Consider the following 22812-nt stretch of genomic DNA (forward strand, 5'->3'; position numbering starts at 1 on the left):
GGAGGGGTGGAAAAAGTAGGACCAGACATTGTGAATGTATCGGCTTTCTACTTGAGTCAGCAATGGTCATATACAAAAATCATTAAGGGCCCTTGTGTTTTAAGCCTTCCCAAACCAAAGCGAATATTCGCAGCGAATTATTCGCCAATCAAGCTCGTATTGGCTTACGGGACAGAGCACGCTTGCGCGACCGCTTTGCGTCTTGAGTGCGAATTTGCAGCGGACAATTTCGCCAAGGGAATTAGTAAAATCAAAATGGCGAAGACATTGAGCAGCTGATCGAGTTGGTCCGGAAATATCCAGTCCTTTATGATTTCTCTGACAGTGACTACAAAACATAAGAAAGAAAGATAAGATATGGGATGAAATTGGCAGGGAAATTGTTGAAAACGGTATGAAGGTCGTCATAATAATATTATGTAGGTATCTTTGTCTAACCAAAGTATGTAAAGTTTTTTGACCGGATGAATACGCTATTATAAATAAATAACTTTAATCTAAGGTCCCGATATTTAAAAAATACATATTATTAATTTGCGTCATGCACAGCCTTTAATAACAGAAACTTTATAACTTTTATTGTTAGTGCACAGACAGTTCTAACTTATTGCGATCGTTTGACGTTTTGGTTTCGACTTTCGAGCAGTCATATCAATAATGTTATAATTAGGTATCAGTTACAATACTTCAATCATATTCGGTATCGGTCACATAAATACCCATTTTATATTCGTCGATAATATCTTGATAATATTTTTTTAGGTTAGATAGGTAGTCTTTAAGATTATTTTTTTGCTTCTAACATTATGCAGCATAGCATTTCTATTGTAGCTAAAGATATAATATACATATAGGTAGATAAGTAGGTACTCCATGTCGTCATTGTGGTATTTTGTAAGGTTTTAGACCAAAAACCTTACATTCTACTTACTATCGGGTTATTTACAGTAGGACATACCTAGGTTGTGTTTGTTTTTTGATCTCAAGAGACGTCAATCACAAAAACGATATTATGTACCTATATACCTACTAGGTATATATTTCCTTCATTATGTATAGGTATATTGAGCTAATAAACTGGTTTTGCCCAGTGCCGACCGCGAACCAAGATAATATCTACATGTTCCATGTACCTACCTAACATAACCAATGTTTTCTGTTTCACATTAATTTGTATACCTACAAACATTTTAAACTTAATTGAGATGTTCTTAAACTTCTGTTCATGTAATATTATGTAGGTAGGTATATCTTGGTCTGCATTAGGCAATAAGATTAATAATTTTATGTGCATGTAAATATAAAGGTCAGGTACCTCCTCTAAGTACATAGTATTATATTATCATCATGGATACCTACCTGAATGATGTTGGAGATATACTAATGCTTTGTGATGAATTTAATTTTAGCAAAGATCTTCAACCTTTCAACGTAGGTACAAAGCACCAGAAGAAATTAAAAATGAAACCCCCGGCATTAACAGGAATAAAATAATATTTCATCATAAACATCAGTCGGGGTCATTCCACTGCTAGATGAAAGCCTCTTCTAGCTCCTTCCACTATTTTCGGTCTCTAGTTCTTCGCTGCTACATACTTTTATTGTACTTCACGTGAACAAAGAGATCAACTAAGTGAAGTGTCAGTCAACAAAAGTGGCATTTGTGCACAATGTTAATGAATTTTCTAAAACATTAAGTGTGATAATATAATATACAAGGATGAATAAGGCGTGGGCGAGGGCCAAGGTCCATTTTATGATTCCTCTATTGATGTACCTATTTTTATTAAGAAAAATGTTTGCCGTAGAATGGGGTGAATACTGAATAGACCCTTTTTAAAATTTCTATTTTTCTGCTACACATTATTCGGACAAACATGAATGACTTAAAACCTGTTTCTATGGACATAATCATACTCTAAAATATTTTTCAACTACCATTTATTATCAAACAGCCAATTTTGTGTGATGTCTCTTTCTATCCAGCGTTGGGGTGATTATAGACATGGCGGGTGGATAGAATCGAATAATGGTAATTTCCTAATGTTAAAAATGTAATTAAGTACCTACTGTACATTACAAATTTATGTAGGTACATTTAAGTATGTAAATCAAAATCAAAAATATAAATTTAAATGTTATACAACACAGTATCATGTAAGTATTTAAAAAAACATATACTTACATAAACATCTATTTATCCAAGAATTATTTGATACTTGAATCTGTATTTTATATACCATATTCGATGGATGTATGTGGTGTATTTTGTAAAATATTTGGTACATATTTATTATTTAACTAAGCGTATTTAATTTGCTACGTGACCTGTAGCTCTTTTATAATCACAAATTATTGTTGAATGTTCCAAAAATGAGTTTATGTGCCGAAACAGCTGTCAAGGTAAATGACTCAGTTAAAGTAGAATTAACAAAAATAACTATATTTCAACACCATTATAATCCATCTACCATATAAACACCATTTCAAGTAATAAAGAAATAAAAAGTCACCTAATTAAATAATATTATACTAGAAAAAATATACTATCTATATACCCACTTAATTTTCATTTAAAGTTGTAAAACGCCCGGTTACTAAATAGAGGAAGGACAGAGTCTTCTGGCACGACCGAATCACATTGGAACGGTGTTATTGTCATTTGACAGTAACAATACTGACACCTAAATGAGTCGCCTGCACTGCCAGAATCATCTGAACCCTGTCTACCTATCTATATACAATTTATTGTTATTTTTTTTCATATTTGTCCATTTTATTACAATATCGTGTTACTTTTAAAGCTCATTGTAATTCTAATAATTATATAAATATTTTTCTTGTATTCTGTGCAAAAATGATTATTAAAACTTTCTTAACCTAAACCAAGTATTTTTTATTGAATGATCCTGCAAAAATATTCAAGTACAGTTAAGTGACATATTTTGTTTCGGTGTATAAGCCATAAATAAATATACATAAATTATATTTAATATATACATGTATACTGTTTGTATAGCCACGGTTGGTCTTGCACTTGTTGCTGTAGCTATGCGATCTGGTGTGGTCCATTATCCAAAAACACTCAATCACATCCTTGGTCAAACAGCGGGCAGCCGTGTAGTGAGTCTGGCTGGCCTATGGTGGCACTAGAATGATTTCAATATACACAGTCTGTTAATTTGAATATGTTTTCGACTGAAAGTTGTAAAAATATTAGAAATCAGGATTTAAATAATTAAAAAACTGTTTCATTAAATATCATATTCATACCTATGCAAAATTTTGATTCCTTTGAAGTACCTATACAAAATACGGATGAATATAAACCAAACAAAAATATTTGTTACTGGTACTGCCATAGTAAAGTAAAGTTTAACATACTTCCCTAATAAAACAAAATTCCCAATTCTTGTCGTTCTGTAGATGTTTCATTTCAGTTTTTACCAACGATCCACTAAATATGAATTGGTCATAAACACTCAAAGGAAATCTGGCACTCACTGCCAGAATGTCCATGTCAGATACCTGCATAAAAATAAATGTCATGTTATGATATTATACGTAATGAATATGAATGTATCAGAAACAACATAGATTTTATTACGAATTTCACATTTACAGAAAATTTTCTGCGCTCATTTTTGAAAGTCTCCAAGTATGACGGGTATATTCGCACATGGGTGCAGTTAATGCACCCAATGATTTTCGGGAAACCTGCCCTTTCTTGAAGTCTGAAATTGAAAAATATTTTTACCGACACAAAATAATATTCCCGTTAAATTCTTATTGAGTAGGTAATTTACTTGTTGTGTCTATGCGCAGTTACATGACATGTACATTGTAATATTGTATAAATTGATCAGAGGGTATCAACACAACACTAAAGACTGTCAGCGCTGTATGGCGACTGTATGTAAGTATTACTAAGCACTGCTATTATAGCATCGGACACGTTTCCTATGCATCTGCTTACTGATGCCTGGCTCATTGCGCAGAAGACTTGGCCTACCCGTTTTTGGTACGCTCCCTCTGCGTAGAAACGCAAAATAGTCAAAACCTACAATTCAAATAACGGAGACATGTTATTTCAATAGCATATTACCTTCAAATCCTGTTAACCCTTCATGGTAAATGCTTATTTATAATATGTGCAGTTATGAAACTGAGTAAATCTATCTTACCTATGAGCCATGGCAATCTTGCCCTGTCATAAAGTAAGGTTATATTAAATGTCGATGTAATTTGTCGCACGCCATCTCATTATATCTTCAGCGTGTAATAAGTATTCAGAAGACGTGTACATTTTGTCAACACACAACTGTCACTTTGACATTCGTATATGTATTTAGTCTATGGCTGCATCCAATGCTGCCACCTTGTTTCAGATAATTAAAATACACTTTAAGCAAAGTGGGTAAAATTTGTAGCGCTATAGTGTACGTGAATTTTTTATATTTAATTCATAAAAATTATAGAATTGGCGTAAAATATTAATAATATTTACAATTTTAAATCTGGCGCGTAAATAAAATTATTTAGTCTATGGCTGCGTCGCTGACGCTTTGGTGTGGGGCCAAACGCGAAATTCGCATCAAATCCAAGCGGTAGCGACAGCGATAGCGAGGGCGTTGCGAATTCGCTTTGGTTTGGGGAAGGCTTTAATAAAAAAAGAGGCTAGAGTAAAATCGGGAGCTTTTTTAAACTCTTCTTCCAAATCAAATTTGCTTTTCCAATAAAATTAATGCCCAGTACAGTGTTGCCATATTTTTCTATGCTGATTATAGTACAAAGGCGTAAAAATTATAGTATTTCTGAAAAATATAAAGTACAGAAACATTTTTCGTCTTGAATTCTTTAAAATTATAGTATTGTACTATAATTATAGTACGGTTGGCATCAATGGCCCAGTAGTTATTTAATTTTTCGTCGTATTTTTTCAGATTTGTGATATTTATTTTTAAACTATATTTTCTAGGGCTGTCATACTGAAACAAAAAATATTAAACAATGCTTCTGAGATTTATATCTAAAAAAAAATATCAATACAGCAATGGGTATACCCACTAGAACAGTACTTTTAAAACTGGGGGCGCGGCCCAGGAGCTCCTGCTAGGGAGCCGCGAAATATTTCAGTAGGTATTTGAAAAAAAATCATAAAAGTGTGACACCTGATACAAATCAGTTAACATCTCGGGTCGAATTTTCACACGATCACAACACTTTATCTGATATGGATAAAAATAATCTGCTAATATTTATAAATTATTTAGTAAAACAAAATATTATAAGTACTTACAAAATTTATTATTGACCTAATTGCGACAAATCGTAGGTACCTATGCGAAACAGCATTTTCATCAATACTGGTAGGCTGTTTAAATTTTGTTTAAACATAGGTCGTGTCTTTCAACGGTGACTTTGGAGCAAACCCTGCGAAATATAACATTGCACGGATATTGATTTTTATCTAAAAATATGCGATCATTCCCCTCTCATTAAACTGTTTGTGTGCTGTAATAAATTTTCCTTTTTTTTTTTTAATTTTTGCTTTATAAGCAAGTAAATGAAATGTTCTATTATTTTTAATAAAAATGTACCTATAATTAATGGTAAATAAAGTACTGTTGGTTAAGCGTCAATTACATTGAGCTTCCTTACGAGCTGTTTGCTGGCGAATTTTAAAAGCGGGCGATTCAGCTACTGTGATTTGATGATTACACACAAAACTTTCCATTCGCTGAGATGCCACAAGCCAGCGACTATTTTGACAGAACGTAGTTCGTTTTTTTACTGGGAGGATTCTACTGCGCTCTACTGCGTAGACGCAGTAGGCCCACACGCCAGCGTGTAGCGTGTAAAGTTGACCGGCTTTCAACTTTTCTCGGTAGAGTATTTACAAGCTGCTTGTTAGCTTGTTCGATGATTACACTGGGCGACTTTACAGGCAGATTATAAATTCGCCAACAAACAGCTCGTAAAGAAGCTCAATGTAATTAACGCTTTACTCAATTAAAATTTTTGGAGGGGAACCTCAGATTTTATTTTCTGATTTTGATGAACAATTTTGGAAGCACTGCACTAGAAGACAGAAAAATCATTACCTACTGGCCTGAAATCTAGGGCTCAATAATTTGCGTAGGTTTAGGAAAGGTATTATGAGGTAGCCAATTGAATATTAGTCTATGGAGGTAGCTATGCCACTTGTTTCATGTTTTTAATCAACCTCAATACCTAGTTATAAAATATAATAAATCGATACCTACAGCCTTTCTTGACAAAATGCTCAATATTCTTTTCTTTCTGTGGCAATATGTACATCCAAAGAATACATGAAGGCATATTCTTTCAAACTTAACTAAAAAACTTCATCAGACTTCTCCCCTTCGGCGGCATATGAAATTTCTTGATGTTTTACATTGGCTAAGCCTAAGGAACATTTTTTAACATAGGTAATTTATTTTGATTGTTACCAGCAAATAACAACAACTTTACCAGGTTCAGTATCCCCCTTCCTTGTCTGCATGTAGGCCGTAGTGATTGTTTTAAGATTTTTTTACAAGGAATGATTGTCATGTTATTTTCCTAACAATCTTGCTCCTGAAAAAAATACTCATTTTTGAATTTGAGCCAGCACAGTACTCTAACCCGCAACCAACAGCATTAGAGTAAAATGTCCTCCCACCACACTAATGTAAGAACTGTATCGATACACATAATAAATATAAATATGAATTAACCAAGTCATAACACAAACAACAGGGCAGGGCATTCAGTGATAACTTTGGTGGCTGCAAGCATAAACTAATATAATTTAAGCTGCAAGGAATAGAAAATGACTTTCCGACTGTCACCACATACATCCAAGTAGCAATATAAGGGGAAGGAAAAGCAACGGTGGTGATCAATATTGGGGACAGCCACAGTCCATTCTGAGCTGCATGTGGTGCTTTTTTTTTATTATAATACTGAAATGCCGAATAGAGGTCAATTACATAATATACTTACACACCATCTACTAACTAAATTACGAATTCAGGTCCAGATCTTCCATTGATAGATATTATATTTTTCAATCCGAATATCTTATTGTCATTCATTGATAATGTTCCACATATTAATTAATATTTTGGTGGTTTTGTTTTACTGACGCATTCATTATTGAATTTAAGTTTATCACAAGTAACGAGGTTATGTAATAATGCTAACGGATTCAGGATGCGAGCAGTAACTAAAATCCTATCAAATTTAATAAAACTATAGACTATTTTATTTCTTATCGCATGATGCATGTGTACGAAAAAATAAGTTGTCCCTTGCGATTTTCTTAACAGAGTGATTTTGATCATTATTTTCACTATAATATTATATAATTGAAATTCTTTATGGTTTACTCGGCAGTATTAATTCTAAATTCTGAAAGATTCAGAATCATTGTAGGTTCCAGCTTCAAGAATGATGTAAAATATTTCCCCATTTCGCAATACCTGGATAGAACAAAACAATATTTGTGCATTGCTTTGTTATTTACAGAAGAATTCAAGTAGAACTTTTCTTTTCACACCTATAATCAATATAAGAAATGAAAGCGAAATCAGCATGTCAAAAATACCAGTGTGAGAAAATTCTTTTTTCAATATTCTAGTGATTTTCTCAATCTTTAAACTAAAATTAAACAAAACTTAGACAATCATGACAGATGCCACCAGCGACAACTGGTATTAATGCTAACCTTTGAGCCCCTATAGGCTAGACCAGTACAAACTAGAGGTTGTGGTGCCGAACATAGTCTTCAAATGCCTAGGTTAATGAACCACAAAACCAAGATTACATTGAACTATACTATTTTCACAATGCTATGTTTTGGAAAATGCATCTGTGCGGCTGTGAAAGATGATTGAATCTGCCATCCATTAGCTGCCTCTGTCAGACCCAATTTGTTTTTAATTTAATTGAAAGCATATACCTATATAATATATTATAGTTTATATAGTTAAGTGTGTCAATGTCTCCACTAACCGGTCTGATGAGGAAGAGCATTAGAGTATGTATTAGAGCATTGGGGATAAAATGATTTTTCATTTTATGATGTACTAGAAACATTACATTTTATTGTGAACTCGAATATACAAATAAATTACAAGTATGTGTATGTAGTGAAATAATTTAGCTTACTAATATAAGTAAGGCAGATTTCCGATCGGATTGGTATTGGTCCTCATTTATAATAAATTATATTTACAATTACCTAGCATACAAATTGATAAATCTTATGTCCTTTATTATTATTTCTATTTAATATCTTTTATACCCATTAACTGATTTCAATTAATTGTTATTATTAATATGGCATCACTAACATAACATTTAATTTAAAGACGATAGACAATCGAAGGTATAAGATGGAGATTATAATTTTAAGCTGAATTCTTGTTCTAGTCTACTTCAAAATAAATATTTTATTTTAATAATTGTTTAGAATACAAAATATTTATACGTCGAAACCATAAAATACGATACAAAAATAAATGCTGTCAAATCCATGAATAACACCTGCGTATTTTTATTACTGTATTCATCAGCCTGATGGGTTAATTGTAGATATTGAAACATTCCTGTTATTTACATTGAATTTAGAATGATTCATTTAAACTTTAAAAGGTACTCGATGAAGAGAAGTGCAGGTCAAGGCAATAAGGAAAAAACATTCAGATATTGAATTAAAAAATTAAAAGAGCAAGTCATAATAAACTTCATTGTTACCGATGACCGATGACTTTCCGTATGATGACATGTCTTCCTTCACACATTTCTATTAAACTGATACTCACCATCCGACAGCAATGATCGGTGTTAACAGTTCGCTCTCTCTGTGATAGTTCGTCACCGTCCATTGTTGATTTCACAAAAACCACAAGTTATAATATTATTTATAGATTAATACCAGTTTATTTCTTGTATAAAATAAAACTAATACACAGGGGTACAATCGAACTAAGCATTTTATGAGTGTTTTTAAAACAAACGTTGATGATTCCTATCGGTCATTAAGTCTTCTCATTTGTACTATTTTAGATATAATTTATCATAATTCATCACCGAAAGGCGACCGCGTTAAAAATAACAGTCCAAAAGAAAATTCTAGAATCGAAAGTCTCCCAGTCTCCCGGTCGCCCGCGAAAGCCGTCCCTTTTAATATTTACAAAGAATTTATTATGCGGCAGGGAGGCCACTTCGATTTCGCCGTCCCGGGCACGCGCGTATAATTTAAAATAACCTATGCACAAAAGGAACGATAACAAATAATACATTTACAATAGTCATACCTAAACGGACAGTCACAAATATACATGTATACAACGCACAAAATAAACATTCAAGTACACAATGTCAGTGTCACTGTTAAAAACTAATCAAAAATAATTAATCAACATCATTTTAAACTCGCGACTCCGGGCACCCCGCCATTAACAAATTTAACTATGCAAATACAAACAAAGACATAAATAATATTTACTCTATACAATTTCGAGTCGACAGCGCCAGTCGGAGACCGAAAATGGACCCGCGGCGGGAATGCCGTCGAGTCAGTCCGCATGCGTTCACCTTCGCAAACACAATTGGCAATATTACAGTATTACGAGACAGCCTCGACCGCGCCTCTTCCGCGCCATTTCGCACGGCATCACCAGACGGGGGGTGAGATGGAGGCGTCCGAGGGGAGGCTAAGCCTCGACGGAGCGGTCACGCACGGGGACGTCGGCAGTCCCAGGAGGGCGGAGGGCGTCACGTGGGAGGACGCCGGTCCCACTCATCCCAGGGGGGGTCCGGTCCCGCCCGCCCCCCGCTCCAGTCCCACTCTTTGCCTTTGGGCCGGAACTTTCCACGGTGGTGACGTGGCGAAGAGAGGGAAGAGGATGGGGACGAGTCGGGCCGCCAACCACTCCACTGCTCTCTTTGGAAGAACTTTTTCTTGAAATGCGATGGCTGAGCCGGGGGTGGAGCCGGCGGTCGTTCCTGCCTCTGGTACTTGAGAGAAGCGGGCGGAGGCGGAGCGGCAGGCGGTGGGGGGCCGGCGGGTGGACTACCGTCGGACCGCGGGGAGAGTTTGAGACGCGGGGCGGGGAAGGCGGCAGATGCGGGAGGGGCTGCACGGGGGGGCGGCGGCGGGGGAGGCGGGTCACCGTGGCCAATGCCTGAGTCAGGCGAGGTGTTGCAGCTGGCGCCCTCTTCAGTGGACCGCCTCCTCTTGTCCTCCATAGCGGTGGAGGCGAAGGATACGATCTGGTCGAAGCGAAACGCGATGCGGTCCTGCCACTTGCTCTCCTCCACCTCCTCTCCGGCTTCGGCCTCCGCATCTGTCGATAAACACATCACAGTTCAAACGGACGCCTCATGAAAAAAGATAGACACAGCAAAAGAAGTAAAACTATGGTGTCGGAGGCTGTCCCGTTGAAAAGCTGGAGGAATTGGAAATGTCAATACAGTTTATTAATTTTACATTGACGGTCTATCCGCCTCTGATCCAGATCACGTATGTGAAGACTTTTAATATGCAAATGCAAACCTGCAGGCACCATTTTGTTAAACAGTGCAGATTATAGACAGACTCTCTTACAGAATCACTCTTGTGGAAATGTGGAGCTGAGAATGGCAAGCAAAAGAGGTACAACTGTCTCTCCAAATGCATGAGTGTGTAAATATTTGTATCAATTTAAACACGATAATAAATTCCATTACCCTATTGTAACCCTGTGAAGGCCCAATATTTATATTAATATCCATTCTCGCAGTAAACACTTCTTGGATTCTTGCTCAACTACAGTGAAACCTCGATTTTACATTTTTGAAGGAACTGACAAAAAATTGTAAATAGCGGGAAAATGTAAATGGGTATTGGAGAATTTAAAAAATGAATTAATAGATCATTTAAATTGGCTTATCATCATATCAGCATAGCATCATCTTTTATCTTTTGTATTGTTCAACACAAAACAAAACGTAAAATTGATTTAAACAATAGGAACAAAAAATATCGGCAACAAGCGAGCGAAATAGGTAAGCCAAAACAGAGAATGACAAAAATACCGTGACCACCCCCGGCTAAAGTAAAAAATGACCCACAAACTGTGTTGTTTATAAACATCGCCTCGTAGACTGCAGCCGCGTGTACAAAAAATAAATGCACATATGCATCGGCACCTTAATCACCCATGCTGAAAACGTGGCCTTAGACACAGCAGGCATGTTTAAAAAAATACAAGCTTATACATACGTAACTAAATACATACATAATTGAATATGTAATTGATGTTTTATTCCCAATTGATTTCAGATGTAATTTGCGGGAAATAAAAATGTAAAACCAGGTATAAAAATGTTATAGAATCTACTAAAATGAAATGGGACTGCAGAACTACGTAAAATCAGGGTTTCACTGTATTTTATTTTGATCTGTATTAAATTATTTTGATGACGAATGAGATTGAAAAGAATAATGAAATATTTTAATATATAATCACGATTACATTTATTGTCTCACGACACAGCCAAATATTTTTTAGGTACTCGATGAGAAATAAACTATGCACTATAGTTACAGAAGTGCTCATATCATATGAAATTTACAAATGTAATTTTTTTCCATAAACATCATAATTTGACAAGCTTCAACTGATACTTCAAATAATCCGACAGTGTGGATATTCCATATCTGCACTAAAAAAAGCTCTTGCAAGAACAAATATTTTAATACTGTGAAATGTTTCTAATTCGTCAAAATATTAACCACTAACTTGCCAATAATAATTGTTTAACTTACACATATTACGCTCACCCCTTCACCATAGCATAATTTATGAAAATATGTGTAATATATGTAATGAGGCTTTAATAAAATAATTATGTACAGTACATAATTAGTACACAATTTGCTACCAAGTGTAATAGATAGCAGAAACAAATCTGACATCTAAATATAAATCTACAGATAATTTCTACAAAATGTTAACACACGCCATAACAATGTATAGTCTAATTGTACAAGACAAATAATTTGCATTTAACATTACAATGTTCGCTGTAGTAAAATATGTTTCATAGTAAAAAAAATCTGTTCCGTCAAATCATTGATGAAGAGACGTTTGAACAATCTTTTATTCAAATTCTACGGTTAAGTTTTCTCCCGCTCACCGAGTGTTTTAACCCATTTTAGTTACTCAATAACCTACATATACGGTCTGTATATTACCATAACAGTATAATAATACATATGCCATATCCATCTCTTTTCCCTTCCCATCATGAGTATGTAAAAATAGAAGACAGTTTGTTTAATAAGAATAATAAAATAGAAATAGGAATAATAGTCCCCGCTAGGATTACCCACAGATAAACAGATGGAAAAGTGAAATTTCAGTCTGCATTTCAAACTAATTGTGAAAAGGTGCAAAAAATAAAGCGTGTTTTTAAAAATATATTGCAAAAATATATTTACACAAAAATACATAAAAATATAAATATACTATATTGTAAATAAATCAATGATCTTTCCGATTATAATGTCTACAATATTTAATAAGCAGAGTAGTGCAGAGGTTTTTGCAGTCAACATTTATTGTAAGATACATAACATACAGATATATCATAAATTTTAACAAAAAAAAACAATAGTTACACAAATAGAGATGAATTAAAAAAAACATTGAAATAATCTAAAACAAAAGAAAAACTACTATAAAAATAATAGATAAATAGATACAAAAAAAAAATCATAATACAACTAAGCCCAAGATGCAAAATCTATTCAATAATAATGAGCGAGGCCTTCTTCAAACAATGGATGCCTTGATTTGAACATATTTGTTTGAATTTATTTCATCTCAGATATTTCCGAGAGGGTACTTGATAACAGTATGAGAGATATTCATATGAATCAATACATTACATGTCTGGAGACAGCCTGATAATATGCAGTGCGCCATATTCAATTCATTACAAAAACTTTCCATTGACATATGCATAGATCAGTGGTTCTCATGAGAAATTTAGCTGGGGCCGCAGTATTGACACCAAATTTAATTTTTTGAAAATTGAAAGCTAAATTTTATTCAAGTACTAAAAAAATGGATCAATTTATTTTCAACAAGTTCATTTAATAAAAGACATTTGAACATTTTAGCACATATCTATTTATTTATAAATAATGCAAATGGAAATTCCTCAATACTCCCTTTTTCCAATGCGAGCCGCATGGCTGCTTCTATGTTTATATCTGTTAACTGGCTTCGATATTTGTTTTTTATGAAGTGCATTACACTTAATGATCTTTCACAGTCTACAGTAGTAGGAAAAATCGACAATATTAATAAAGCAATTGAGCAAAAACGCATTAAGGAATTATTTGAGCGTGGAAATAAATTTAAGACAAGTCATGTGTATTCACCAATTTCATAATTTTATAAATAAATTATTGAAATAAGTATTATTCTGTAAAGCGCAGGGCCGCACATGAGAACCAATGGCATAGATGAATGGAAATTAGTTGTATGTTTTTATTCAATGTTAACTTGATTATAAAATCCTAATTATCAACAAGATTGAAATCAACCTGCACGCATGAATTATTTTTCTAATCAAAACTAAAACAAAATTAAAATAAACTAAAACTTGTCAACAATCACAATTAAATAAATTTATCTGTGCTGTTTCTAAGGCTGTTTTAGTTTATGTGATGCTTGAGTTTCACATTATATGTATGTAATTATTTTAATTGTATGGAAACTATCGTCAATATCACTTAGCTATTTTGTACTTGTTATACAGCCCAATATTATGTAGTACTCAACTAGATAATTACAAATTACTTTATATTCATGACTAGTCTCACAACTTAAAATCTATACATATCAGCATTTCCCAAACGACATAGATGAAACCCAATACATATACTTCAACTTCAAGTTGATTCTTCATGACCAGGTATACACATATATTTCATATGTATAATAATATACTTACAGAAAAAAATCATTATTAAATTATTTACAATGCAATTATTAGCCAAAACTCAAGATTCAAAGATTTCAAGTATTTAATATACTATAATGTTTTATTATTGTATAATAATGTAAAAATGTAAACTACTTCTGGATACGATCATAGACTATGAGATGGGAAACGCTGGTCTATATTATTGCAATAACTATTATGTAAACTACTAAAATTAATGAAAAAATAACAATTTTCAAAATTCCTGCATTCAAATTTTAAAACTATCATTATTATATGGCTATTTTATAAATTGAAAAATTTTATATATGTATAATGGTACTCATGTAACTGAGTAATTGCAATTATTGCTATAAGCATTTACTATTATTTGAGAATAGTAATATGTAAAAAGAATATATTGAAATGATAATCTCACAAAGGCTGTGGTCTCACATTTCCCACAAAACTGCAATCATATTTTGACACTGTGCACCATGTATTTGATATTTTATACTTTCTTTCATTAAATTCTACCTATTACAGAGGAAATGGCTGAATATGGAATTCGCCCAAACATAGAGTTCAGTCCATATGAAGTTTTTGTAAAACAACACCTGATTCCTGAATTCCGAATATGTTCCAAAGATGGCGACCTGTTTTGTTAAACTGTATGCATGATATAACGTAATGTGTGATTTTTTTAAATTGCTTATCTAAATATTATAAATAATGAAAACTCGTCTTATTCTTGCACTGATGGAAAGTGTCTCTATCTCAATGCAGCCCCGGCAAATAAATCTCAGAGCATAAAATTGTGAAGCTGCTACAAACCTATCTGCGATGCATTATGATTTCTAGTTAATTTAATGATAAGCCTTAGAAACCACTTTTTCAGGTTCACTTGCATAATTAATTTGTACAACCGACAGGTTTCCTTTAACATCTTTGGCAAAAATACATGGGAGAGTATGATATGAAGCTATCATAAAATACATAATATTATATCATGGCAAATACAGAAGGGAAAATAAAAAAGGGGTTTTAATTTTTGATAACTCTATTAGAAAGTTTATAAAATATATATATTATGTATTATACTATACAGGTGATTCCGCATAATTCGGGCAACCGCTTATTCGGGCCAATGGGCCAACATTCTGCTTAATTAGGACAGTAAATTTAAGATAAAATACATATTATGTTTCACATAATCTCAAGAAAAAAATATCAAACATCTTCGCCAAAAATTATTATAGCCGGTGACTAACCAGCAGGCAAAAAAAAAATATAGCCAGTTATACTACCCTCCACGTAACCTTGCAATTTGGAATACTTAGATTTTTTTGAATTATTTGATGAAATCAGCCAATCAGTCGCCTGGCATTTACTAATACACTAATACGCTGTGCTTATTTCACACAAATCTTGTCACTGTGTACAATTCGAGGGCTTAGTGTCAAACAACACTATCTACAAAAGTGCAACTTTACAGGAGAGCCAAAAATCGTTATTTTAGATTCTTGTAACTTAACAAGGGAAATGTTTATTTAAAACCAAATGTTAATATTTTATAATTTATTGTGTATTGTACATTTATCTTGCTTATGATGATGTTAAAATTTATAGGGTTAGTTTTAAAAAAATATGAAAACAATATGTAATTAGCGTGAAACTTTACTGACGATTTAATAAGAAATTAGAAAAGATTGACATAACATTGTTTGACTATCATGTAGCCGTAAATGTAAAATAACGTTATCTCAAAAAAAAAAAAAAAAACACTTTTTTGTAGATAACGTTGTCTGACTTTAAGCACTCGAATTGTAAAGTTACGTGGAGGATACTATACAGCACTATATTTTTATGCACAAAAGCAATGAAGGGAACACTCCATCTGATTTTGTACAAGTGCAAAGATACAAAAACAGAATATAGATTACTTAATGCATTTTTTCAGAATTAAATGCATGCTACTTAATATTTTATATTAGAATATATTTTTCTCCTGGCTGTATATAAACAAATCTTTTTTCTTGAACAAAAATATTGTACATTTTACAGTCGTACTCGGTTATTACGATCTCGGACATAGCGAGATCTCGGATGTAATGAGGAAACATTCGTCGACATTTTGGTTTATAATTTTCTCCATACTTATCGATATACCATACTACTAGAGCACTTATCGGATATACCGAGCTAAAATACTGTTAATGTGCCGACCGTTTAAAAACATTTCGACCCTAAGCAATAAAATCCGATCAAAGAGGATGCCGCCAGGGACGGTTTACATTCACGACACTAGTTAAGTGTCGAAGTACCTACCTAATTCTTGTTTTGTGACCGCTCATTTAAAAATACCTATTCTCTGATATAACGAGTACCGCTTATAACGAGCAAAATCAGTCGGTCCCATCTTCGTCGTAATAACCAAGTTCGACTGTATATTTAATTCGCTTAATTTGGGCCAAAATATCCTAGTCCCGATGCATCCTATTTAAGCGGAATCAACTGTATTATGTTATTTTTTAATAAAATTTAATATACAATGAATTGAGAAAAAAAGACATCTAATGGACCACAATATACCTCTATTCTCAATTTATTTTTTCAGTACCTATTAATATATTTTATATGATAATGAGAATGACATAATATACATCTTTCCTACAAAGTCTACAAATTGTTCAGACTTAGCTCCTAAAAATACCCCAAACTTTTCATTTTCGACTGTTATTAGATCAAGATTTTGATGTTTTAATTTCATAATAAATTATTTGGGCCAATCCTCAATATAATAATATATAGGTATTGACCATTTAAATCCTCCTTTGCTGTCAATATTTATTGATATATATTAGGCTAGAATAATAATTACCATGCGCACATGCGTGCAACACATATCCTTCTAGAGCAGTGATTCCCAACCATGTTCTGTGTTTCAGAGGTTCTGCAAAATCTTGCAACAGAGTTATTATCACTTGAAACCTCTAAGTAAAGTTTAATAATATGACCTATTTTTTTTTTAAAATAAGCACTTTTTAAATTAAGCTTGGTAAAATATCGCAGCTTCATTATTTAAGTAGCAAGAGTTTTACTTAGGAAGGGATTTTTTGATTACTTATTATTTCTTAACCCTACAGTCAGTCGTGTAGATGATGAATTACTTCATTTACATTTAGGTATCACATTTTAAGTGGGCAGCAAATTATTTGTGGAATGCAACTTTTGAGAGTATTTTCCACTGGTGATGACAAAATGTTCACCTCCGGCACTGACCGAATGAATGTTTGAAGATGAATATATCAGAATTTTTCTTTGTATGTATCCATTTAAAACAGTCACTCATAAATATAAAGTCTGCTTAAAGGTGACAATTTGTCTATTATGTTCCCAATTTGACCCCATGAGACTTAACATGTATCAGCGTGGCAGGGGTTCTGCGAGACTTTACAAAATGTGTCTAGGGTTCCATCAAGAGAAAAAGGTTCGGAATCACTGTTCTAGAGCCATAACCTTCTATAAATACTTTCAAGCTGGTCTTGAAAGGGATGTTAAACATTATTATAGAACAATGATACAATTCGACAGTTATGTATTTATAGTTCTTGAAATTGCAATACTTTTGCAAAATCAATTAATTAGCTTTAAAATTTTGTCTTTTATTAAATATGTATACAATTGGCACAATCATGTCTCACGTACAAAGCGCTCTCAACTAAACATGAATCTATTATCTGACCGTTAAAGTTTTCTGTATTTCATTAATTTTATTACTAGCCATTGACATTTTTTAGGTTATGATGCATGGTCTACAGGTGCATAAGGAGATCCAATTATATACATATTAGTATAATTATAGTACCAATTTAATTATAAACATTCAAAAAATGGTTATAACAATAATTAACATAGTCTCAGAATTTAAAAAAAACTATTATTTCCAAACAGTAATTTAAGAGCTTAGATAAAAAAATATAATCTTTATAATAAATAGTTCTTAGAAATAAATGACATCAATAAAGTTTATAAGGTCAACACACCTTCATAAGGGTATAAAGATGAGATGCTATTTTTATTTAAGTTTTATGAGCGTAGTGATTGAAATGCAATGAAGTATAAGATAACCAAATGGCAATGGCAATGACATTAATCAACAAGTCAACCTATAGCTCCTGCTACGAACCGCACTGTTCGAATACAATGTATGTTTATAAATGGCATGCAAACGGAGATATACAAACAGAAACAGAAAAATTTCAGAAATGAGATACGTATCAACAAGAGAATCGGAACGACGTCCGTCTACGTAAGATCTACAAAAGAGAAGATGAAATAAAAGTCAGGAAGGAGTACCTTCATCGGGCCTCGAGAGACGATCTCTCTCGGGGGGTTCGTCAACGGGCGGAGTGGACGCAGCGGAGGGCGGGTCGGGCGTCGGTAAGGACGGGGGTGCGGGTGATCTCTTGGAAGGTCGCAGAGGCTCCCGAGCAGGGGACGCCCGCTTCACCCCTGACGGTGGACTCCGCGCAGGCTCTGAGTCTCCGACTTCCGTCTTCACGATGCAGACGGCCGCCTCTGAAGAGGGGGGGCCCTGGCAGCGGACTTCCTCTTTCACTTTCCAGTAGTCGGAGGCGAGCACCCGGGCCTGCAGGCATGCAGCCAGCCCCTCCAGCGGAGCATTGGCCGCCGGCTTGGTTTCCGCGAAATAAGTGTCACGGTTCGGCTCCATTTCCATACGCGGAAGGGGGACGTACTGCGAGCTAGTCCGGGAGAGGCCGAACGACGTCTCGGCGGGTCGACGGCGAGCTGAAGGGCGGGGAGAAAACGCAGGCGAGGAGAGCGAGGTATCGGAGGCAAAACGCAGGCGGGAGAAGGGATCGCTACCGTCGGCGACATCAGGCCGGGGGGCTGAGTCCGGACGGACGCCGACTCTCTCAGGCCGGGGTGGGACCTCGGCGTCGGACACCACACTCCCGGGAGCCCCCAGCGCGGAGCTCATGTTGACGGCGGCATCGATGATGTGCTGATTGGAGATTTCGAGGGTACGTTCGATTTCCCCATTGACAAGGTCACCTATGGTCCTTGTTCCCGTGGCCGATCCGGGCCGGTGCTGCGAGAGTTTCTCTTGGGAAAGATGGCGGCGCAGGGCCAGCTTGGCGGGCGACACCTGCGTATAGTCGGGCAGGAGAGGCGGACGGCCGGAAGGGGACGGCTCTCCGGGATCGAACGGGGCCTCGCCCGCCGTCCGCGAGATTCTGCGGTCGTCTCCCCGTCGGCCCTCCGATGTCCGGCGACCCTCACAAGAACCGAACGAACGATCGACCCCTCGCCGCGGATCCACGTAAGAATCTGCTCGATCACATTCGGATCGGAAAGGTTTTACATCCACTGGGGAGGTCTGAGCGCGAGGATGGTGGGCGGGCCGGCCACCATAGGACGGGGCGTGGAGGTGGGGTCGGGCCGCCGTCAGCCCGTAAGCATCACCGGGGTGAGGGTTAGCAGCGGCCCTCCTCTGCTCTTGGTCTTCGTTGAGAACTGACGTTATTATGCTCTTGAGGCGGTCCTCGAAATTTATAACTTTGGGTGACTCCTGCACGCGGCCAACCACATTTAGAGTCTTCTGGTTGGCCACGGGCGAGCGTCGACGTCCGGGCGTAGGCTGCGCGACTCCGCGGACCTGCCCCTTGGCGGAGGCGAGCAGACCTCTGCGACCTCTGGCCTCGAGCATCCCGTCAGCCTCTCCGACGTATCCGTTATGACCCCTCCCGTTAGGTCTGCCTCCGGCCGCTCCGAGCTTGTTGGCCTCTATCTGCCGCCCGGATTCCAGAATCTTCTGGGCCAGGATTTCAGGATTCTTCTCTTCGATCTTGCCAATGTCGGGCACGTCGGGCCACTCCTGCGACCGCGACCGATTCTCCCTGGTCTTCCGCGGAACTTTTCCATTGACTATGTGGGGTTTCACGGTGGCTACCGGAACGGGGGGCGCCATCTTTCGGTCTTCACCCTCCTTCTCCATCTGGGATATCCTCAACTCCAGCTTGTTGACGCGGGCGTGAAGGCGTTTCTGATGAGCGAGCGTGGCGAACACCTCTTTCAAGACGCACTCGTGGGCGAGGGCCGTCGTTATTTCGGTGTCGCTCGCAATCTGTCCTGACTCTATGAACTTATCAGTGATCTCTTTGGTTCTCTGCTTCACCAGACTGGCCTGTTCAGACTCCAGAGATGAAACCTGCCAAAGAACAAATATTTCTCACAATCACAAAATGCCTAAGTAATGGAATCATAACAAGTAACAATATCATCGTTAAACCAACAACAAAACCGCCTATTCCACCATATATTCTGGAATTGTTTTAAAAAAACTGTGTCCATGAGAGGAATTCATGTTCCAGGATGCAGTCATTGAAATTTTTAATGCTTTTTGCCTCTCAAGACACAATGACGATATGTAATACCAAACATTAAAATTTGTTTGCCAATTTTTTAAACGTTTAGTTCACTCATACCTGTGCAGACAAAGAACTATAGTGTGACTTCTATACTGTGGCTATGATGTCATAGCAGCTATCTAGGGGTTAACCCAGTGATTCTTAACCGGTGCACCGCTAGCTTGTTGCAAGTGCACCGCGGAAAATGATAGAAGCAGAAAAATCCGCAAAATAGTGAAAACCGAAAAAGTCCTTCGCGAAATTATGAAAGCTGACAAAGGATCTAATGTGATTTCGATTTTGGCGAATCGATCGCACGCGTCTTCCATGGCCTAACAGGCTTACGAATTTAGAAGAAGAATTGAGGGTAGCTATATCAAATATTCGACCTATTATTTCTGAAATCTGTAATATCCCCGACAAGCTCGGGTATCAAATTTTTTGATTTTCACTCTGTAATTGTTGAGCTCCAACATTGTTACTAGAGTAAAAAAAAAAAACTACAGTAGAATCGTGAAAGTTCATTAAACCTACTATAAACCAACATGCATCTGCCCGCCAACAAATACCTTCTATGTTTATACAAATGCAGAAGCAGCAATGCGTGGTCTGATGGATTGTCATTTTCATCAAGGTGCTCAATTTTACAATTCAAACTCAACTACCATAGCATCTCACTAATCTGGCAGAGGTCCAGCATGTCAACTAACTGAGATTGTTGCAAGGCGGCAGTGTCTCCTGACTTGAAACGAAATGAAAAAAAAATCAGTAACATTCTAAGCTTTGTCGCTGGCATACAGGCGCTGTTTCACCCCCGCCTTCATTGCTCACCTGCAGCGTGTAGTCTGTAAAGTTACTTTCCTAAATAAATACATAGTCACATATTTTCATATTTTTTATTTTCCAGTTTTCCTTACATTTCAGTAATCAGGCACCATCAGCGAGGCTATTCTAACATATCCCTTAACTCCAAAAGCAATAAAAATAACTTTGTATATTCAGGCAGTTAATTATCACAGGAAATCAACGGTTTTAAAACGAGATAGAGTACGTGAATTACATATTGAGAATTGAGATGCTACTTTTTTGAAAATTAATACTACCTACATCACGGCCGGGGCCGCCTCAACTTATAGTTACCCGTGAACTGTGAAATATTGTAGGTTATGTTCGATTATTGTTTGACGTTTGTACACAAAATTTCACTTTCACATTACACCCATGATAGCCGCAGGGCTAAGCGTCGGCCTATAGCAGGGATGGCGAACCTTTTTACATACGCGTGCCAAAATTTCCCAAATAATATTTTTCGACTGTGACGTGGATAGCAGTTTTTAATGGCGAAAAAAAGTTTATTTTAAGTTTTCTAAAAAATAGTTTTTGATATTCTATCTTTCACCGTATTTCTAGCTGAAGGAATATCTTTTATTCTTTGAATATTTTTTCCTTTGTTTTCAAATCACTCAAAGAGATCGTGAACATATTTAAACCACTCTTCTTTCATATTATATTCTCCATCACTGAGCGGTTTTCCATTTTTAGAGATTATGTTTGAGGTAAAATAACAAGTACATAGTTATTACATTTGAATGACTGCCGATAATTAATTTCATAAGGCTTGTTCCTAAGGACCGACCTATGCAATCGTATATTTACATTAAACTAATTATTGGACATAATTGATCAAAAAAGTTCAGAAGCTTCTGAATTTTCACGCAACAGTTGGACTGTGCGATATCTGTGCTTGCACAGTAGAACGATAGTGACGAACCTGCCGGAAAAAAAACCAACTACACCGCGCAGAGGCTCATTTTGACGTTTACCAATTTTCACCTGTTAAATAGCACCATACAATGATATCATCGCGTCTCGTTTCCGTTTGAATAATGAGATTGGCGAGACAGTCAGCACTTTTAGATGTAAACCGGTATTATCGCGATAGTTTAAAATATACACTATTGGTGCCTGTATATCCATGCACGTGTACAGGCACTATTAAGGATGTAAGGATGGATGATTTAAAGTGTAGCGGCAAAGGTTTACAAGGAATTTATTTTGGAAGGTAGTTAATATTTTTCCGCTAGGCAGCTTAATTGCTAATTTTGATAATTTGTTAAACATATATTTTGATAATTTTATTAATTTATGGCATACGGGAAGGAGGGCACACCTGAGATTGCAGTTTGCTGGCTTCCACCTGCAGTTCCTTGTGTCTGCCGACAATCTCCTTGGCCTTGGTAAGGAGATCCACGGTGTTAGAGGCGTCGATGGCCAGTTCGCTCATCCGTGCCTTTAGCAGCAGGACACTGTCGTCGATCAACACCCGCACCTGCTTCTCCAGCTGCGCTGCGCGCGACAAGAGCCGCTTCTTGTTTTCCTGAAACATTAG

The 22812-nt window shown here is 36.1% G+C and overlaps 2 protein-coding genes across 8 annotated transcripts in view; both read right to left on the bottom strand.

The window, feature by feature from the left end:
- Positions 1-3064: 3064 nt before the first annotated feature.
- Positions 3065-4328, bottom strand: LOC147072242 (uncharacterized). 3 transcript variants are annotated; one of them, XM_085947535.1, is made up of 4 exons: positions 4185-4328; positions 3623-3734; positions 3385-3528; positions 3065-3149 (listed from the first exon to the last, which is right to left on the bottom strand). In XM_085947535.1, exons 1-4 carry the CDS (start codon positions 4193-4195, stop codon positions 3102-3104), a joined length of 315 nt encoding a protein of 104 aa, XP_085803661.1. In that variant the 5' UTR covers positions 4196-4328; the 3' UTR covers positions 3065-3101. The 3 variants fall into 3 exon arrangements, 1 of the variants encoding a protein (XP_085803661.1); XR_015070695.1 differs by lacking the exons at positions 3065-3149; positions 3623-3734 and having other exon boundaries at positions 3156-3528; XR_015070696.1 differs by lacking the exons at positions 3065-3149; positions 3623-3734 and having other exon boundaries at positions 3156-3528; positions 4106-4328.
- A 3763-nt stretch (positions 4329-8091) lies between these two features.
- Positions 8092-22812, bottom strand: part of gpp (DOT1 like histone lysine methyltransferase grappa) — an 81218-nt gene continuing 66497 nt past the window's right edge. For 4 of the 5 annotated variants that reach the window (XM_085947591.1, XM_085947590.1, XM_085947589.1 and 1 more), the window contains exons 9-11: positions 22594-22800; positions 18349-20224; positions 8092-10358 (exon numbers count right to left, since the gene is read on the bottom strand). In XM_085947591.1, coding sequence (XP_085803717.1) covers positions 9787-10358; positions 18349-20224; positions 22594-22800 — 2655 coding nt within the window. In that variant the 3' untranslated portion in view covers positions 8092-9786. Of the gene's footprint in view, positions 10359-18224; positions 20225-22593; positions 22801-22812 lie in introns of those variants that run through there. The other variant, XM_085947592.1, reaches the window with a different exon arrangement.

This window comes from Rhyacophila brunnea, unplaced genomic scaffold (genome assembly GCF_057557595.1).
Source record: "Rhyacophila brunnea isolate RB1 unplaced genomic scaffold, BYU_Rbru_1.0 scaffold_2, whole genome shotgun sequence".
NCBI lineage: Eukaryota > Metazoa > Arthropoda > Insecta > Trichoptera > Rhyacophilidae > Rhyacophila > Rhyacophila brunnea.